General features: G+C 39.4%; 3 protein-coding genes and 1 long non-coding RNA gene across 4 annotated transcripts in view; 3 read left to right on the top strand and 1 right to left on the bottom strand.

Moving 5' to 3' along the window:
• Positions 1-458: 458 nt before the first annotated feature.
• LOC125560760 (uncharacterized protein K02A2.6-like) lies at positions 459-4,514 on the bottom strand. Its single transcript, XM_048723092.1, has 2 exons — positions 3,939-4,514; positions 459-3,875 (listed from the first exon to the last, which is right to left on the bottom strand). Exons 1-2 carry the CDS (start codon positions 4,512-4,514, stop codon positions 459-461), a joined length of 3,993 nt encoding a protein of 1,330 aa, XP_048579049.1.
• A 1,039-nt stretch (positions 4,515-5,553) lies between these two features.
• On the top strand, positions 5,554-13,075 carry LOC5510005 (39S ribosomal protein L21, mitochondrial). The gene is made up of 8 exons (XM_032379056.2): positions 5,554-5,678; positions 5,978-6,053; positions 7,257-7,435; positions 8,170-8,244; positions 8,809-8,897; positions 11,168-11,220; positions 11,517-11,620; positions 12,369-13,075. Exons 1-8 carry the CDS (start codon positions 5,588-5,590, stop codon positions 12,446-12,448), a joined length of 747 nt encoding a protein of 248 aa, XP_032234947.2. The 5' UTR covers positions 5,554-5,587; the 3' UTR covers positions 12,449-13,075.
• LOC116616894 lies at positions 8,904-10,754 on the top strand. Its single transcript, XR_007306808.1, has 2 exons — positions 8,904-9,587; positions 9,957-10,754. It is a non-coding gene; the product is annotated as an uncharacterized LOC116616894 (long non-coding RNA).
• Positions 13,076-15,896: 2,821 nt separating the features above from the next.
• LOC5510003 overlaps positions 15,897-18,818 on the top strand; it is a 17,603-nt gene continuing 14,681 nt past the window's right edge. The window contains exon 1 of the mRNA XM_048723104.1: positions 15,897-16,011. Coding sequence (XP_048579061.1) covers positions 15,970-16,011 — 42 coding nt within the window. The 5' untranslated portion in view covers positions 15,897-15,969. The remainder of the gene's footprint in view (positions 16,012-18,818) is intronic.

Below are 18,818 nucleotides of genomic sequence, written 5' to 3'. Positions count from 1 at the left end.
ATATTTAAAATATTAAAAATATTATAGAAAACTATACGTATTATACATATTAATATAATATATTATATACACAAACACTATATAGACGAACTATCACAGGCGTAGATACAAGTAAACAGACATGTGTATACAAATAGACACAAGAACAAACAAACAAACAAACAAGCAACATATAAATAAATAACAAAACAAATTAATATAAAAATATGATACAAGGTGTTATAAGTTCAGATCCTCACGATTATGCTTTCAATTCGTGGTTTAATTCAACTAATATTTCTCAAAATCTAAATTACAACTAACTCCGAACTTCAACGAGGAACCAGCCCCTACGGGGGGTCCCAATCCAACATCAGGGGCCACAGGGAACCCAAGGAGGGCAATATACATATTACAACATCTCCCCCCTTTCAAAACTTCAATAAATGTTCAAAAAAAAAAAAACCAAAAAAATGTTCTTAACATTGTTCAATAAGTCTTTGTGGCTTCTTCACTTCACGACCAGCTCTTGTTCTGATGGGTGAATGTGCTTCTGTTTCTCTCTGATCTTCCTGTACTTTCAATGGACTTGGCGGTTCATTGATCTGCGCTTTCCTAGCGACCACTTGAGGTTGAGGACTCATGTATGTGGGAGCCACTGGCATCTTCGGATTCATGGGTGTGTCCTTCGGGACAGAAATGATGTGCCTTCGATTTCTTCGAAATACACGTCCTTTCTCATCTTCAACTACATATGACCTTGGCAGGACTTCTGCTTTACACCATTCTTTATCTTTGTTTACACGAACTCTAACTTTGTCCCCAACTTCCAAAGGGGGAAGGTCCCGGCTGTGTTGATCATAGCTCATCTGTGAACTTGCTTGTTGATGGGCTAATGCCTTTACCACTCTGTGAGGGTCTACTGGGTGAGGTACCAACAAACGTCGATGGGTAGGTAGTGTTGAACGTGTACGCCTACTCATGAGTAGTTGGGCAGGTGAGACACCTATGTCGTCAAAAGGTGTATTTCTGTACTTTAATAAACCTTCAAATGGGTCTTTATTCTCTGCTGCTGCTTTCTTAAAGATTCGCTTTGCAGTCTGGACAGCTCTTTCCGCAGCACCATTGGACTGGGGATACTCGGGTGAGCTGGTTACATGCTGGAATCCCCAAGCTTCTGCAAACTGCTTAAACTCATGGGTAGTACTGAAAATATTGCGGGTGTTACTGTATTGTGGGCCATTGTCGCTGATCACTTTGGCTGGAATGCCAAATCTTGCAAAGATTTGCTTCAAGGTGTTGACAACACACATGGCAGTGGACTGCCGAAGTAGTTCAACTTCAAAATACTTCGAATAGAAATCAACCACAATCAAGTAGGAATGGCCAGCAAATTCAAAAAGGTCAGTTCCAACAACCTGCCACGGTAGACCTGGAAGGTCATGTGGATGTAGGGTTTCTCTCTGTTGTTGGTTGCGGAATGCATTACAAATCTGACATGAACGTACTCGGTCCTTAATATGGGCAGTCATGGAGGGCCAAAAGACATAGTCTCTTGCCAAACTCAGACTCTTACTCTCACCCATGTGTGCTCCATGTATATCTTCAAGTACTTCAGCTCTCATGGATCTTGGTACTACAATTCTATCAGATTTGAACAGCAAACCATCTTCAACACTAAGCTCTTCCTTGTAATTCCAGTATTCTCTTGCCAGTTCGTCAACCTGATCCTTGTCTTCTGGCCAACCCTCTAGGACATATTCCATTACTACTCTTGAGGTTTCATCGTTACTTGATGCATCTCTGAATTTCTTTAATGTGGAATTCTCAATTCCCAGATTTTCAATCAGATTGATTCCAATCACATCCTCTGGTTCACTTACTGGCGTAGTGTCAGTGAGTGGGGCTCTACTCAAACAATCAGAGATGATTTGTTTCTTGCCTGGGACATATCTCACATCCAAATCATACTTGGTTAGCTTCAGAAGCATTCTCTGCAATCGTGGTGGGCATTCATTTAGGGGCTTCCTAAAAATTGCCTCCAATGGTTTGTGATCAGTTTCTACAATCACTTTCCTGCCATATACATACGTGTGGAACTTGTCTGCTCCCCATAGTATAGCTAACAACTCTCTTTCAATGTTAGCATATCTCTGCTCACAAGACGACAAAGTCTTTGAACCAAAGGCAATCGGCTTACCCTCTTGGATGATGACTGCACCAAGGCCAGTGCTACTCGCATCTACATTCAGAATGGTCTGTTTGTGATTGTCAAAATAGGCCAACACTGGTGCATGGGTGATCACAGCTTTGAGCTTCTCGAATGCCTCTTGTTGAGGCTTCTCCCAGGTGAAAACTGCTACTTGCTGGGTCAGCTGGGAGATTGGGCCTTGCAGATCAGCTTTGTGTTCAATGAACTTGTCCAAGTAGTTGATTGTTCCTAAGAATCGCTGCACGCCATCTTTGTCTGATGGGGGTGGCATCTCACTAATTGCACGCACTTTCTCAGGATCTGGTTTCAAACCCTCGGATGTGAACACATGTCCGACATAGCTTACTTCTGGAACTCGAAGCTTGATCTTCTTTGGATTAAATTTCAGGCCCACCTCTCTGCTTCTTTCAAGTACTGCTATCATCTTCCTATCAACATCACTTATATCTTTTCCATGGATTAAAAAATCATCAACAATTATTTCAACTGCAACTCCAGCGAAGAGCCTGTCCATCTCTCGTTGGTATATCTCAGGAGCAGATGAAATTCCAAATGGCAGCCGTGTAAATCTATACCGTCCCCAAGGTGTGTTGAATGTCAGAAGTTTCGAGCTTTCCTCATCTACCTCCACCTGCCAGTATCCACTGCATGCATCCAGTGTGGTGAACATTGTAGCTCCAGAAAGGCGATTGGCAACTTGCTCAACAGTGACCATGGGGTAGTGTGGCCTCTTGAGGGCCTTATTCAGATCCCTGGGATCGATGCAGATACGGACACTGTCTTTAGATGGTGGGTTGGCTCTGTCCTTCTCTTTTCGTTTGTCAACAACCAACATTGAAGACACCCACGGTGTGTGCTCTTCTTCTTTAACGATAATCCCATCTTGTTCCATCTCTTGGAGTTTTTCTCTTGTCGGTTCAAGCAGGGATATGGGGATTTTCCTAGGGGGGTGGACTACTGCAGGCACTGATGGATCTATCTCTAGGTGTACCTTGTTTGGCAGTCTTCCCGGTTTGTTACTAAAACAATCTTGGTACTGGGATAGAACCGGATCTTCTACCAACAATTCTGCATTCGGCTTGTTGCCATTCCCTTGTGTGGTCTCCTCAGCCAGTCTTTCTGGTGTGTCTATCAGGTCAAGATTCATAAACTTGAGCACCTCTAAGTCTAGGCAGGCTTCACAACTCAACAGGGGTGTAAACTCTCCATGCACAACAAGGTACAGCAGATCTATTTTTCGGTTCTTGTACTGGGTTGGAAGGCGAACACATCCAACAGGATGAATTGCCTTGTCTGCGAGCCATCCTTTAAGAGGCTGATGAATCTTTCGTAGCGGTTGTGTAGTGATGGCCTTATATACATGATATGGCATCACATTGGCCTCTGCACCTGTATCAGCTTTGACTTTCACCTCTTTTTGTGCAATCTTAAGGGTAATCACGCTCTTCTTTGTGCTATTGGGGCTGGACACAGTCCCAAGTTCTACTGATCCAAAGTATAAGTGTGGATCACCCCCACGATCACCTTGGCCCATACTCTCAACCTGGTTTTCTTGCTCTACTGTGCTGACCGGTGTTTCTTTCTTACCCTTAAGAGGACACAACTTTGCAAAGTGTCCCTCTTGTTGGCAATTTCTACATTTCTTTCTTAAGGCAGGACAAATACTTGGTTTTGTGAAACGGTGCTAAAAACCACAAAACTTACAGGTAGGATTAGGTGCTCTCTCCTTTCCTTGAACTGGGTGTACACTCAATGGCTGCTGTGAACCAGTTGGTGAAGCAAACTTGAATTTCTGCAACTCAGCAGCTTCATAGGTTCTACAGTAATCATGGGCACTTTGGAGTGTCAAATCTGGCTTTTTCAGCAACTCCCCTCTCAACTCATTCGATAGCACCCCTCCCACGATACGATCTCTGATCAGTGAATCTCTGAGGGTCCCAAACTCACATGTCAACGATAAGCGTTTCAGCTCACTCACGAAATTGTCCATCCTCTCACCTTCTTTCTGGTTTCTTTGATTAAACACAAGGCGCTCATAGATGACGTTTCTTGCTCCCTGACAGTGTTCCTTGAACTTTCTACACACATCTTCATAAGATTCATTGCTTTCTCCTTCGTTGAAAACAAAATGACTATATTCTTCAATTGCATCTGCTCCAGCACAATTGAGTAGCAAGTTCACCTTTAACTTGTCAGGTTTCTCATCCTTTCCTTTCGCCACTAGGTAAATTTCGAACTGCATAATAAATTTCCTCCAATTTTCTGAGGCTTGGGCATCCAGCACTAGTGGACCAGGAGTCCTGTGCGACTCTACTTCTGCCATAATTTCAATTCTTTTCTCGATATTCTTTACCTTGATTCTCGTTAAACTTTTACTTGACTTCTGACACCATGTTATAAGTTCAGATCCTCACGATTATGCTTTCAATTCGTGGTTTAATTCAACTAATATTTCTCAAAATCTAAATTACAACTAACTCCGAACTTCAACGAGGAACCAGCCCCTACGGGGGGTCCCAATCCAACATCAGGGGCCACAGGGAACCCAAGGAGGGCAATATACATATTACAACACAAGGGTAGTGCATACTCCTCATGTGCCCGACCGCCAGACAGCACACGGGACCACCCCACGTGCCCACCCCACTAGGATGAGCATGCGATGCAGTCACATGCGCCATCCAGCAGGCCAAGCACATCAAGAGTGCGCACTCCCGTCCTAAAAGCCTGTAGGCTGGTCTTATTACGAAGTTCCTGACTTATTTTACCCCAAATATAGGGGCCTAGAAACCTTATGCTGTGTCTACCATATGTGATTGTATTAAATCTTGGAACAGGAAAATCGCTCCTCAAGTTGTAACTCCTGTCTTGTCGTTTGTAAAAAGGAAGGTATTTTCGGTCAAAAAGATTTTCAAAACATCCTTTGCCGAATCACATTCCTCAAGATGTGATCGCGCGTAAGACTCATGTTTGCTAGGAAACGTGAGCGCTAACCAATCAGAGACGTATCTAAAAATAACTGCTTGTTCTAAAAATAGTTTTTACGGACGTCATAATTGGAACATACCCTAATACGGGGGATTTGTTCTCTTACACCATGGTCTCTTGGCACAGCCCAATCGAGTATTTTCAAAATCATAAAGAAATGCGGCATTTTTATTGTTAATTCATAAGAAGGCTGAGCATTGCTTCAAATTCCATTGTGACTCGAGAATACGAGTATGCTTTATAAATAAAACACAATTTCGGTGGCTGGATGTCAAACAAGGCCAACCTGACACACCACCTGTCATTCATCAAGCCCCAATAATTTGGCTCCCTGTGTGTTTTTTATATGCGAGTGTGGTCAGCTCAGCGGTTACTCCCGCTCTGCCAGAAGTCTGGGTTGAATTCAAGATGGCGGCGCGTGGTGTGTTGAGATGTGCAAATTTGATGAAAATCGGGGTATCTTTAACTAGAAATGCAGCTAGGAAATGTACCGTTGAAGGTATTTACGTATATGTCAACGACGTATATGTCAGTTTGTCTTATTTATAACCAAAAAAAATCCCAAATAGTTTTCTCACGTAAGCCCTTTCTCAGAAGTGTGTTTCTTCCTCTACTATAAAAATAAGGGAGCAACTGCAGAATACCCGTGCACAAATAGTTAACAATGAGACTTCACACCTCGATTTCTATAGAACGAGGCAGTAAATACAAGGAAAATGCAAATAAGTGGACGGGTATTCTGCTGTTTAGCTAAAATAAGATCTTGCTTTTTTTCTTCTTATAATTGCTGTTCTATAGGACTTAGCACGAGTACTAAGAGAATCCAGTCTTTGAGGTCAAGTCTTTTGGTCAATAGCAGCTTTGCCAAAAACAGGTAAGCTGTTCCAAAGGTTGTTGTCAATGTTAAAGAGTGTATTTCTTATGACTTGAGGCATGAGAATTGTCATGGCATATTGTTACCAGACCTACAATATTATACAGAAATTCAGGTTTTGTCTAGAGCTTATAACAGAGTATCTGATTGTCCCACATTTAACTGGCTTATACTTGTCCATATAGAAGCTGCTTGCTCTGTGCAGTCTTTAGCCATCAGTGACATAATAACCTCATTGGCTGAGCTTTTCTTTTCAAAATGTTTATGGTGTTCAAGCCAAATCTAATTGGTAAATTTTGTTCAGCATTACCCGCTTTCTGTGTCCTCACTGTAAGGTTTTACAGCGACTCTATTTCTAATATCGTGACTTGAAAGAACTTTACATTCCAATACAATACTTCAATTCATTACATTGCCCCCGCGGTAAACCCATAAACAGAGTCCAAAACAAATACACAATTTTTAATTGCTACTGAAACAAATACAACATAAACAAAGCATTTGCATTTCCGACACAGGACTCTGACACTAAAAATAATGTTTCGGTAAATATCACTCCTGAAAATCTATATTTATTTGACAACAAAAACATGTAACTCCCCGATAAATCTATGTTCACTCGAGCAAATATTTACTGACACACTTCAGGCAGCCAGTTTGGCTGAGAAGATGGAATGACAAAAAGACTTAACTGAGTAATGAACTTTAACAACCCTTTTACTACTGTTGCAAAATATTAACAGATGTGGCTTTTGTTAAAGAAATACAGTATGATGTGATTTTTAAATTTCCTCATATAGTAGTGCATAACCCTGCATGATCTCATTATATAGGTCTTTCATTCACAGAATACAAACAAACATGCAAAAAAATAACCTTAACTCATTTCTCATTCTATGGAAAGCAGCATGTCTTTTCTGTGGAGACTTTCATTTATGGCTTGTTATGAATGGCTTTAGTTAATGTAAATCTCCTGATATAGTAACACAAATAACACTAAAATGTTTCATATATTTTTAAAACTGAAAGCCAATCCTTCCACATTTTTATTGTTTGTCCATTACTGCAATTCCTTTGGGTTCATTAAGGGGACTCCTGGGGATCGTTTCAGGTTCTGGGATCATTTCTGGTCCTGTAAAAATCTCACCAGTAGTACCTACTGTATATTTTTATTGCCTTTTATTAATCTTATTCTCTCCACAGTTATCGGAACTTTGCAGTAGTTGCACCAGCTCAAAGCATTATCGGCGACCCTCTTGGCCTCGTAGGAAATGTTGATGTCCGGAGCCAAGACTCCTCATCCCTCACAGAAGGAGCCTCAGAAGAGGATGACGAGCAAAATTGTATATCCTCCCATACAGTGACTACCACCAAAAACTCGGGTAAGATCTTATATACTATACTACAGTATAGACAAATTCATTGTTGCCTATCTGCCAATAATTCAAATTATGTTTTGTCTTGGAATGGTTTGTAAACAATCATACCACAGCGACCAATCAATTCCCATGCTGTGTGCATTCAAATGGTTTATGATGCGACAGTTGAAACATGAAAGTCATCTATTGGTTGAGACAGTTAATCGACTATGCGCCACTTCAAATAAGACAACAATTTTGGGTTCGCCGAGGTCTTGCAACAATTTGGCTATGTATAAACTGAAGAACACAGTTAAAGAGTGTAGCTGATTATTACCTCATGGGTCTGGGCTTCTGGAATTACACGCTTGTGCGGAAGCCCATAATTTGGCTTTATCCGCGTACTACAGGTAAACCACAAATTTCCGCGTAATCCAGCGTAATTTGGCTAAATTTTGAGAGACAAAATATTTAAGTGCACAGCAGATGTGTTCTTTTAGGGGTCTTACCTCTATTTCTCGTAAAAAAGAGAGATATTCTTCGTAAAAGTGTGATATTTCGTATTATTTTGTGAATCCTGCAAAATTGTAATTTTTAAAGAAACATGTATTGCAAAATCCAGCGTAGTTTAGCCCGTAATGATTGATTTTCCGCATAATTTAGCCCGTAATTTAGCAAAGAATCCTGCATAATTTTGAGTTTTTTTCCACGTAATACCAGAAGCCCTGATGAGTGTGGTTTCAATTTTTATTTTTCAGATATAATTTCCAAAGTTGAGGATGAAATGGCCAGAGGTCAAAATTCAGGAAAAGTATTTGCTGTTGTTCATATAGGTAAGACTGCTATTAATTACAACTTATGTTCTTCAAAAATCCATAAAATTTTGTTTGACAAGTCCAGTATTGTTGTTATGGGGAATAATTTTAAAGCACTTGTACACTGAAGTATTAAAAAAGTATTTTCCATTTTTAAAGGTCTTGAAGTTTGGGAAAAATGGTCATAAAAAATGTTATTTTCTTGTGTTCCAGAAAAAATGGTAAGGCTTTCTGCAAGGACTGTATTTTGATGGATATATTTGCGTTGTTACAGACAAAGATTTAGATATGTGTTTCTTTGACTTATAACTCCACTCCGTTCTCGATGATAAAGTTGCTAAGCTTAAGTAAAATGTGAATCTTCTAAGGCTTTTGTGACTGATCTAAAGTTATTTTGGTTAGATAATTCAGCCACAAATCAGACAAGACTACATAGTACAACAAGTACTTGACAGTAAAAAAAGAACTTATTTTTTTTGTCTGTTAAGATGCATGATGATATAGATTACATTTCAATGTTTATGTTGTGGATATAAAAGTCTGGCGTGTTAGTATTTCAAGACTTGTTTAATGACTCATCAGGTGGACGGCAGTTCAAGATTACCGTTAATGACACTATCACAATCAACCGCATAGACGCAGAGATGGGCAACAAAATAAGACTGGAAAAGGTGAATTAACACTTGACTTTCCATCTTATTTTATCCAACGTACATATTTTTTAGTCTGATAAAACACCTCAGCAGTCTAGCTACAGTACTTATTAGCTGCTCTGGTTTTGGAAAGGTTCAAAATATACAGCTTTTCATACTGAGTTGATTTGTGTCCCTGTTTATAATGTACAATGGCTCTGCAGACCACCTAGTTTTTGTTTAGTTTGTTTGTAATGATTCTAGTTTAGCAAAACTAATCTCGCAAAGCTCACTATGTTCATACTCGATTCATTTGGGCGAACGGACGGCATCTGAAGACAGTTTTGGGCTCCCTGTGGCTACAGTAGCCATCTTGGAAGTGAAAACCTCCCATCCCCTCCCCCCATGAACAATTATTATTCTGTGCGTGTTCAAACTTGACTCATTTGGGTGAACGGACGGCATTTGTGGACAGTTTTGGGCTCCCTGTGGCTACAGTTGCCATCTTGAAAGTGAAGACCTCCCACCCCCTCCCCCCATGAACAATTATTATTCTATGCTTGTTCATACTCGATTCATTTGGGCGAACGGACGGCATTTGTGGACAGTTTTGGGCTCCCTGTTAAAGTCAGTGTAGCGTGGCTCGCGGCACGTCTTCATTTAGCGGCATTTTTCGATGATCAGAGCTTCTTTGACTACACAAACATGGCGAAATTACAAGATTATTTGGTAAGTGTGAAAACTAATACCCGACATTTGATAACTCCCCTCTTGATGTTTATGCCAATCGCACTGACTATGACAAGTCACCAGAAATATCTAATCTTAATTTTGTTGAATTTACAACCAACTACAAAGTTGTGAATAAGAAGCTTACTAAACAAGCAGAAAATGTCATACCAACGACCTACCAACAGCTAACTGACAGGGTTTTTTTTAAAGTAAAGTTTGCATGGAATAGGCAAAAAATATACAAAGCTCCTAAGCTGAGTTTTGTCTTGGCCCTATGTCACATTAGAGATATTTAGGTAAGTACATTCACAGAATGTACCTATAAAATATACAATTATATCAAACATTATTTATTTCTATTTACAGCTGCAATCTTGAAATATAATGGCAAATAAAAGCGAACTACAGCAAGCTGCAAGATTATGTACAGCGTACATAGCATCATTGAAATGAGCAATCACAAAAACTTCTTGCCAGGATTGGAAACTATGAACATTTGATCTGTAAACATATGACATTGCATGGTGATGGTCTGGGAGATAAATTATATCAAATACAAGACTAATCATATGAGAGAAAAACTCCAAAGTCCTTCAAACAAGAGCATGGCCATGTGGAAGTGAACTACAGCAAGCTGAAACATTGCTGGAAAAGTGAGATTGAGAAATGGTGTCTTCAATGTATAAACAATGATAAACAAGGGTGTTACATTATCAGTCAAAGTGATAGTAAAGATACTTTATATCTTAGAAATTCTGCATCATATCCATTCCGCAAGCTAAACTACTATTTAGAATGCTGTGCCAACTGCAAAATTATGTACAGCATGTAACACTGTTTGACAATCATAGACAAGTTATAAATCAACAATCACAAAAACTCCTTGATTGGAAGCTATGAACATTCGATTTGTAAAAATATGACATTGCATGGTTTAGGCAGAAGTGAAAACTTTAGGGTTAATCCTTGGGCCCAGGGTCTTCCCCTCATACCCCCCTTGCCCCTGGGGGTAGGGGAGGGTGTGACCCTGCGAACGAGGATGGGTCGGGGTTCGGGTTTTCACAAAGGCAACTTCAAGCTGACCACAGGTAGCCCAAGCATATGGTTTGTGCGAAATAACAAAGAGAATGGTATATGGAAAACGAAATATATCCATCCTGAAGACAATTTTTATCATTTTAAATTTACTGACATTGTTAACGATGCCTGTACTGATTTGGGGGTTATCAAAAGCTGCTTAGTGACCCTGAATTTATTATTCTCGGCCGTTTAAATTGTTCCCCCAGCCCCAGGGCTTCTTCTCTTTCCCAGCCGCAGCATGCCGGACAAAACAGAGAGGGGAGGCTCTTTTTTTCCTCAAATTTTCTGAATTTTATTGCGGTCCTTTTCTCTTTTCTGGGTGACTGTCATGCCCAGTTGTTATTAGGATATATATTTTTTTGTAATTTATCAAGGGAGGTCAAGGACTGTCGATTAGCTCAAGCTAACATTAGTTTCTCTTGTACGTACCAATACGCTAGAGCACATTTGCATATTTGCAATCTCTTGACTTAGTAGCGGTTACTATCCATTTTCAGGTTCTACTTGTAGGTGGAGAGAACTTTACTGTGATTGGACGCCCCCTTTTGGAGTAAGTACTGTATTTCTTACTATATTAAAAACCATATATCAGTTCAGGGACTGTGGAAAGTGGCTGCTATAATTGGTGTGCTCTGTGTGTGTGTGTTTGGAAGGGGGGCCTATATTTTGTTGATGGTTGTGGTGCTTATACAGTGTGACGTTATAAAGTGTTACAATTAAGATAAAAGTCAATATCAATGTGAATTGGTCCTCTCTACCATAACTAATCCTAAAAAGTATCTCTACAAACAAGAAACCTAAATTAAAACAACAAAAAAGATTACTATACTGTGCCTTAATTTCCAGAAGGGATCTTGTGACCATTTTTGCTACTGTTATCGAGAAAACCAAGACAGCCAAGGTGATTGTCTTCAAGAAAAAACGAAGAAAAGGTTACAAGAGAACAAGAGGTAAAGATTAGAGTATGTGCTATAAGATAGTGAAAGCAAGGACTGTTTTAGTCATAACAACCAGGGGCTGGTTTATGGCAAGCAGGTTAGTGCTAACCCAGGGATGAATACCGCCATCTCGACATGTTATTGGATAAAAAGGGTATTCAATTCTAGTTAGAGTTAGCGTTAACTTGCTTTCTAGGAACCTGACCCAGGTCTGGATCCAGGGAAAATTACTACCTTTTCACAGAAAAAAAACGTGCAACAAACATAACCACCTGGGCCGGGTTCCTAGAAAGCAGGTTAACGCTAACCCAGGGATGAATGTCCTCTTTATCCAATCAAAGATAGCCGTATTTATCTCTGGGTTAGCATGAACCTGCTTTCTAGGAACTGGCCCCTGGTAAATGGGGGGGGGGGGGGGGGGGGCTCAGTTTGAATTGAAAATGCCATTCCTTTATAGTAGTTTACAAATATTCTGGAAACTCTACCAACAATTTCCAACAGCTGAATCGCCTGGCTTCTGTCATTTAAAATGACACAATCAATGGCCAGCACTCAAAGTGTTTCACAACACCTTTTTGCAAGAAGCTGATCAATCAGAAACATGAAATACTTAAGGCCAGATAGCAGTTCAGCTGTTTGGCATTGTTGACGAAAGTTAGCATGTCGAAAATCGCCGTAATTCGAACTTTGATTGGTTAAAGTTGTTTCGTGTGAATCCTAAACGTTAGGCCTTACGTTAGACCAATTCTCTTTGTTTCAGGTCATAGACAAGACATCACCGTCCTGAGGATAAACTCCATATTGCTCAACCCCTCTCACCTCTCTACAGCAGCTGTCTGACAGATGTGTTGTCTGACAAAGCAGGACTGGGCTCCACTTCCTGTACGTTTCAAGCCACCACGTGCCTTGTAAATGTCTACTGCTTATAACTTTAGAAATAGCGCTCAATTGGTTTCGTGTAGTAAAAGTTGACTCGATGTGGATTTTCCGGTGCACAAAATAAAACAAATATGGTATTTGATTCAGCAAGTCAACAGCTCGACGTTTGAATTGTTGTCGTGGTTTAGTGCAGCCACACTTCTTTTATTTTTTTTACAGCAGACTTTTGTGGAAGTGCCTTGTACCTAACTTAACCGTAAGGTTTTCTTTAAAAGAAAGTATAAAACATTGTTTGGAAGCAGTTTTTTTCCATATTTCTTTTGAAAAGGAAATATGGGAAAAATTGCTTTCAAACAATGTTTCATACTTCATTTATAAAATTAAATCGAAGATAACGAATTAGCTTCCCCAAGTCAGCTGATGGATATGGATGCTTTCTCACACTTGGTATTTTGCTAGAGTGACAAAATAGTGGCTGATAGTACCGATAAGTGTTGGCATCAGATTATGGGGTTGTGTCTGTCTTGAACTGAGTTGTATAAATGAAGATAAGGCAACTATGTTTTAATAAAGTTAAAGTAATAATCACTGGATTTGTAATTCTTACCCTGGCTTAGAACCTTTCTTGTATGACGAATCTTTTACTAACCGTAAAAAATCATTACGAATGTAAAAATAATGGTGCAACACAAATTGGGTCTACCGAATCTTTAAGGAGTAATACATACTGTATTAACGAGCACCTCTAAATGACCGTTTGTCATGTAGTGAAACAGTGTTATTCCTCTCTCGAAGGCGGATGCGAGAGGCACGATGGTCCAACCAGTGCCCACAAAGCATGATGACCTTTCCAAACAGGGCGCGCAAGGCATGATAACCTTTCCAAACAGGGCGCGCAAGGCATGATGACCTTTCCAAACAGGGCGCGCAAGGCATGATAACCTTTCCAAACAGGGCGCGCAAGGCATGATGGCCTTTCCAAACAGGGCGCGCAAGGCATGATGACCTTTCCAAACAGGGCGCGCAAGGCATGATGACCTTTCCAAACAGGGCGCGCAAGGCATGATGACCTTTCCAAACAGGGCGCGCAAGGCATTATGACCTTTCCAAACAGGGCGCGCAAGGCATGATGACCTTTTCAAACAGGGCGCGCAAGGCATGATGACCTTTCCAAAGAGGGCGCGCAAGGCATGATGACCTTTCCAAACAGGGCGCCCAAGGCATGATAACCTTTCCAAACAGGGCGCGCAAGGCATGATGGCCTTTCCAAACAGGGCGCGCAAGGCATGATGACCTTTCCAAACAGGGCGCGCAAGGCATGATGGCCTAACTAAACAGGGCACGCAAGGCATGATGGTCTAGCTAAACAGGGTGCGCAAGGCATGATGGGCTTACCAAACAGAGCATGCGAGGCATGAAAACGCGACACGAAATTCTCTTTTTCTTATTTTGAGAAATTGACTAGTTAGTATTTTCACATGAAACCGGCGACACCCGAATATCTAATTTGCATATCACTTGTGACGTCAAGAGTTGTACAAGTGGGTGATAAACATTAGACATTCCCATACAAAATAGGACGTCCCCACCCAAAATACACATATAATTGATCGTGGGGCCCGAATCTTCCACAGAAAATAGCTGAGTGTAACCTGAGCAGAGTATCCTTAAGGAATCCTGCAGCAATTGGAGCGGTGATTTTTATTAATATTTTTAAAAAGATTTTGAACACCATTTGCGCGCGAATCACCCAATTTTTCGGCAAACTCACTCCTTTTTCGATCACAATTTTGGATCAAAGCAATAAGATATACGCTGTAAATAATTGCGAAAAGATATTACAAGGCCAAATGTAACGCATCAATATCTCTGCAAAGAGAATGCATATTTTAAAAGCGTCTATGCTTTTAAATAACACAGAGAAAAAAATGTTTATAATTTTTTTGTCCAATTTATTGCGAATTGTCACAAGAACAAAACACGCTCTTAGAAGAACATTTTTAACGCACTAAACAAGCACTAAATAATGAAACCTATAGATTACAAGGAAAGCAAGCTATAAATCATCTACACAAAGAGATAAAAAAAACTTCAACATATAAAACTCAAAGAGAAACGACTGGAAATCTAAAATCTAAAAAGTAGGTTGAGATGCGAGGACTAAAACTCATCAATGAGTGAACGTCGATTGTATTTTTAAATTAAAATCCTCTTTTAATAAACAAACAAAAAAACAAATGCAGTAGATGGTAGTAGCATTATAATCCCTGAATAGTTCAAATGTTTTTTTTTAAAGAAAAACTGCCATCAAGACTTGGTATATGTAAAAGGGAATGCACAACAACCGCACAAATGTACATTTACTAGCAAAACAAAGCGTACGGTTCGATCAGAAAACACTCACAAGAAAACGTGCACCATTCACCGTGCTTTTCTTGGCTCTAGAACAAATTTGAGTTTTATGTTTACCCTTCCTCCCTCCCGATTGTAAGGACTGATTATTGTTTCTTAGAGAAATATCATTCCTTGAATGAGTGGATCAAATTCGATCAAATCCTGTTGTCAATCGGCACGGTAAAACAAACTATTTCGCTTTTCCCGTTTGGCAATTTGTTGTACTTTGAGGCTCAACAGTGAATCAGATTATTACAATTGCATGTGGTTCTTTCAACATTTTCCACCCCGGGGTGCTGTTTGAAGGTGCACTGGTATTTTTGCGAGTTTACTATTTTTAGTGAAGTTATTCGCCAGTTCGCATTCGCATGTGGAAGAAATCGTATATCTACAACTTAGTTTGCGAATAAAAATGCATTGAAATGTCGCCAAGACATTTTCAAAACACGATTACAAAAATTCCTGTTATTAATAAGCACAAAGGCATTTTTAAAACTAAACATCGATAGCTATATTTTGTTATAAAGCTTATGTATTTTTAGTGTCATGGTCTCTTTAAAGTAACTTAAAATTATTTTATTTCGGGTCCCACCACATCTAAAGATATAAGTATCTGTAAGTAACGTTCTATGTTATGTTGCAATGTAACAGCCAATTTTCTATGTTATGTTATGGCGCGTTGGTTTTTGCACTTCAGTTTTAGTTCAAACAGGCTATTTTTGTTTCGCTTAGACCAATAGCCTATCCACATGACTTGACTTGAAAGGGAGCTCTCAACCATTATTGTACGTACTGTACCAATAAATTTATTATGAGTAACAGAGTGGAAATTCGGCTCAATTAAGGTTTCGCAATGGGAAACTAAATGAAGTTTGGTTTTGTTTACTTTCAATCGCATCATTTGAAAAAAAAACATCTCTGTGTTAATGAGTTTTTTATTATTGTACTCATGTATAATACCCTTATCCCTTTAACCAATCAAAATCAACCACAATTTAAAAAGACTTCAATTCTATTTCAACTCTTGCAAAGTTTACCAGCCCTCAGAAATTAAAGTCAACCATGCAAGATTTGTTAACAGGCAGAATATGAAAACGCCATTAGACCAGTTCAGTTATCTTCTACAAAAGGTAAGCATACGTTGAAAATAGTTAACGATCTTTTAAAAGAAAAAGAAACTAAAAATTAGGAACTTTTTGAACTTGGTTGCTATGCTAAACAAGTTTTGTTTTGCGATGTCGTAAACAAGATTTTTATTCGATAAGAAAAAATTTGCGCATTTTGCTATAATTGTTTCGAGCATGTCGCCATTGCTTATTTGTATGGGTCGGCAAATATTTTAGGCGAAAACCATCAATTTCTGAGTAGTATCTTAAATTTTCTTAAATTTCCCCTTTCCCGAGGGTGACAAGCGTTTTTGATTTTTTTCAGGAAAAATTTTGAATCATCAACGCCTTTGTAATACCTTCTGATTTTCTAGGACGTTAAAGTGTATAAGTTTTTCAAGGTAGTTATCGACACTTTTCTTTTCACACTCTCCAGCTTTTATTTTTGATATTCTAATTAAGATTTCTTGAACGCCAATAAAAAAGTTCATTGTCTACTCAACTATAAACCCACTAAACAAAAGATGGTTAAAATTGCTTTTTGCGAGCTTTAAGTCTTGTTCATAGTTTGACTACTTTCTTATGACTCCATTGATTCTCTTGTTTTTCAAGAAAAAGCAGAAAAAGAGATTACCATTATTTAAATCATTTTTATTTTTAATGTTCCTCCGAAAAGCAGAACTTTCTCTCGTTGCAGCTATGGGTTCCATTTATGTATTTGAACACTAGTCACCATACAATAGAAGCATTAAGGTTCTCAACCCGCCAACGCTCAACCTGCGGGTTGGCTCCGGTTGGTCGACCAGCTACAGCGGCTTGGGGGCCAAAGTAGGAGCTTGATGGTGTTATAAAATTTGTAAAAATAATTAAAAAAATTATCATAAAATAAAATTACATAAATGGCAAGAATAACAAGCCGCTGTAACGGGTTGACGCTTCTATACCCGGTTGGTCAACCCGCTACAGCGGCTTGTTATTCTTGCCATTTATGTAATTTTATATTATTATAAATTTTTAACATTATTTTTACAAATTTAATAACACGCTTTTTCTTTATGTTAAAATACACAACCTGCACCTTTATTATTCCTAATTCAATTTTCACCTTATCAATTATATGCCACCTATAAATAAAAGTATTATGAACGTTGTACAAACGATTTAAAGAAGGACCTTTAATCTCATAATTTTTTGAAATGGTTTAAAAAGATTCGCTTCTGATAAAAGCCGTATTATCGAAAAGTCAATGGTTTTGACAATTTTTTATAATAAATTGCGTTAAAAATCATGCTAAAATAATGAGAAATGATAAGTGAGCCTTATAAAGTACTGATGGAATTTAATTTCTTACACAGCTAAGTGTTTGAGTTTGATAGCAAATTCTATTTAGAGTGTACATTCAGGCGCGAAGCCCGGAGTTGCATTGAAGATATATTATTTGACGCGAAAAGAAAGCACAGAGTCGTCAAATTTGCGTCATTTTCAGAAAATCGGAATCATACCTTTCATTATTCATATTATTTCTCTTCCAAATAATCTTTAAAATGCCAACATAACCACGATTTATTTCGTCTTATGATTATTTATCACGTGTTATTGACATTGTAAAAAAGCTATAACGAAAATACAATTTAGTATTATGATTTGTCGGCTTCTTTATAGTTAAAGAAAATAATCGTGCGCCTTAAATTATTTTTTCTAATAATGTTTAAATGGAAAAGGGTGCCCAACGACAGAACCCACATTATATTGAGCTTCTCCCTTTCGTATGCCATCACTTGCCATTTACTACCATGGCATGCCATGATTGCCATGACTACCATGGGTTGCCATGACATGCCATTGACTACCATGGACTGCCATGATTGCCATTGTCTACCATGGACTGCCATGACTTGCCATTGACTTCCATGGACTGCCATGACCACCATGGATTGCCATGACTAGCCATTGACTACCATGGACTGCCATCACTTGCCATTGACTACCATGGACGGCAATGACTTGCCATTGACTACCATGGACGGCAATGACTTGCCATTGACTACCATGGATAGCCATGACTAGCCATTGACTACCATGGACGGCAATGACTTGCCATTGACTACCATGGACTACCATCACTTGCCATTGACTACCATGGACTACCATCACTTGCCATTGACTACCATGGACTACCATCACTTGCCATTGACTACCATGGATTGCCATGACTTGCCATTGACTACCATGGACTGCCATCACTTGCCATTGACTACCATGGACTACCATCACTTGCCATTGACTACCATGGACTACCATCACTTGCCATTGACTACCATGGACTACCATCACTTGCCATTGACTACCATGGACTACCATCACTTGCCATTGACTACCATGGATTGCCATGACTTGCCATTGACTACCATGGACTGCCATCACTTGCCATTGACTACCATGGACTACCATCACTTGCCATTGACTACCATGGACTACCATCACTTGCCATTGACTACCATGGACTACCATCACTTGCCATTGACTACCATGGACTACCATCACTTGCCATTGACTACCATGGACTGCCATGACTTGCCATTGACTACCATGGAGTGCCATGACTTTCATTGACTTCCATGGAGTGCCATCACTTGCCATTGACTTCCATGGACGGCCATGACTTGCCATTGACTACCATAGACTGCCATTGACTGCCATTGACTACCATGGATTGCCATCACTTGCCATTGACTACCATGATTTGCCATGAACTACCATGGCTAGTCATTACCTAACGTTGCGTGCTTGATGTTGCAATCTTTGTCATTTCGTGATCGTATTTATTGGTG

The sequence above is a fragment of the Nematostella vectensis genome, chromosome 15 (assembly GCF_932526225.1).
Source record: "Nematostella vectensis chromosome 15, jaNemVect1.1, whole genome shotgun sequence".
NCBI classification, from domain to species: Eukaryota; Metazoa; Cnidaria; class Anthozoa; order Actiniaria; family Edwardsiidae; genus Nematostella; species Nematostella vectensis.
The sequence above is the reverse complement of the archived record's forward strand: the minus strand, read 5'-3'. Positions and strand labels throughout refer to the sequence as shown.

Bases quoted from the DNA above. Each gene is read 5' to 3' on its own strand.
- LOC125560760 (XM_048723092.1), bottom strand. From the start codon at position 4,514: ATGGCAGAAGTAGAGTCGCACAGGACTCCTGGTCCACTAGTGCTGGAT. The intron at 3,876-3,938 runs GTACACCCAGTT...TGTGGTTTTTAG, and splicing joins GTTCACAGCAGCCATTGAGT to CACCGTTTCACAAAACCAAG.
- LOC5510005 (XM_032379056.2), top strand. From the start codon at position 5,588: ATGGCGGCGCGTGGTGTGTTGAGATGTGCAAATTTGATGAAAATCGGG. The intron at 6,054-7,256 runs GTAAGCTGTTCC...TTCTCTCCACAG, and splicing joins AGCAGCTTTGCCAAAAACAG to TTATCGGAACTTTGCAGTAG. The intron at 7,436-8,169 runs GTAAGATCTTAT...TTTATTTTTCAG, and splicing joins GACTACCACCAAAAACTCGG to ATATAATTTCCAAAGTTGAG.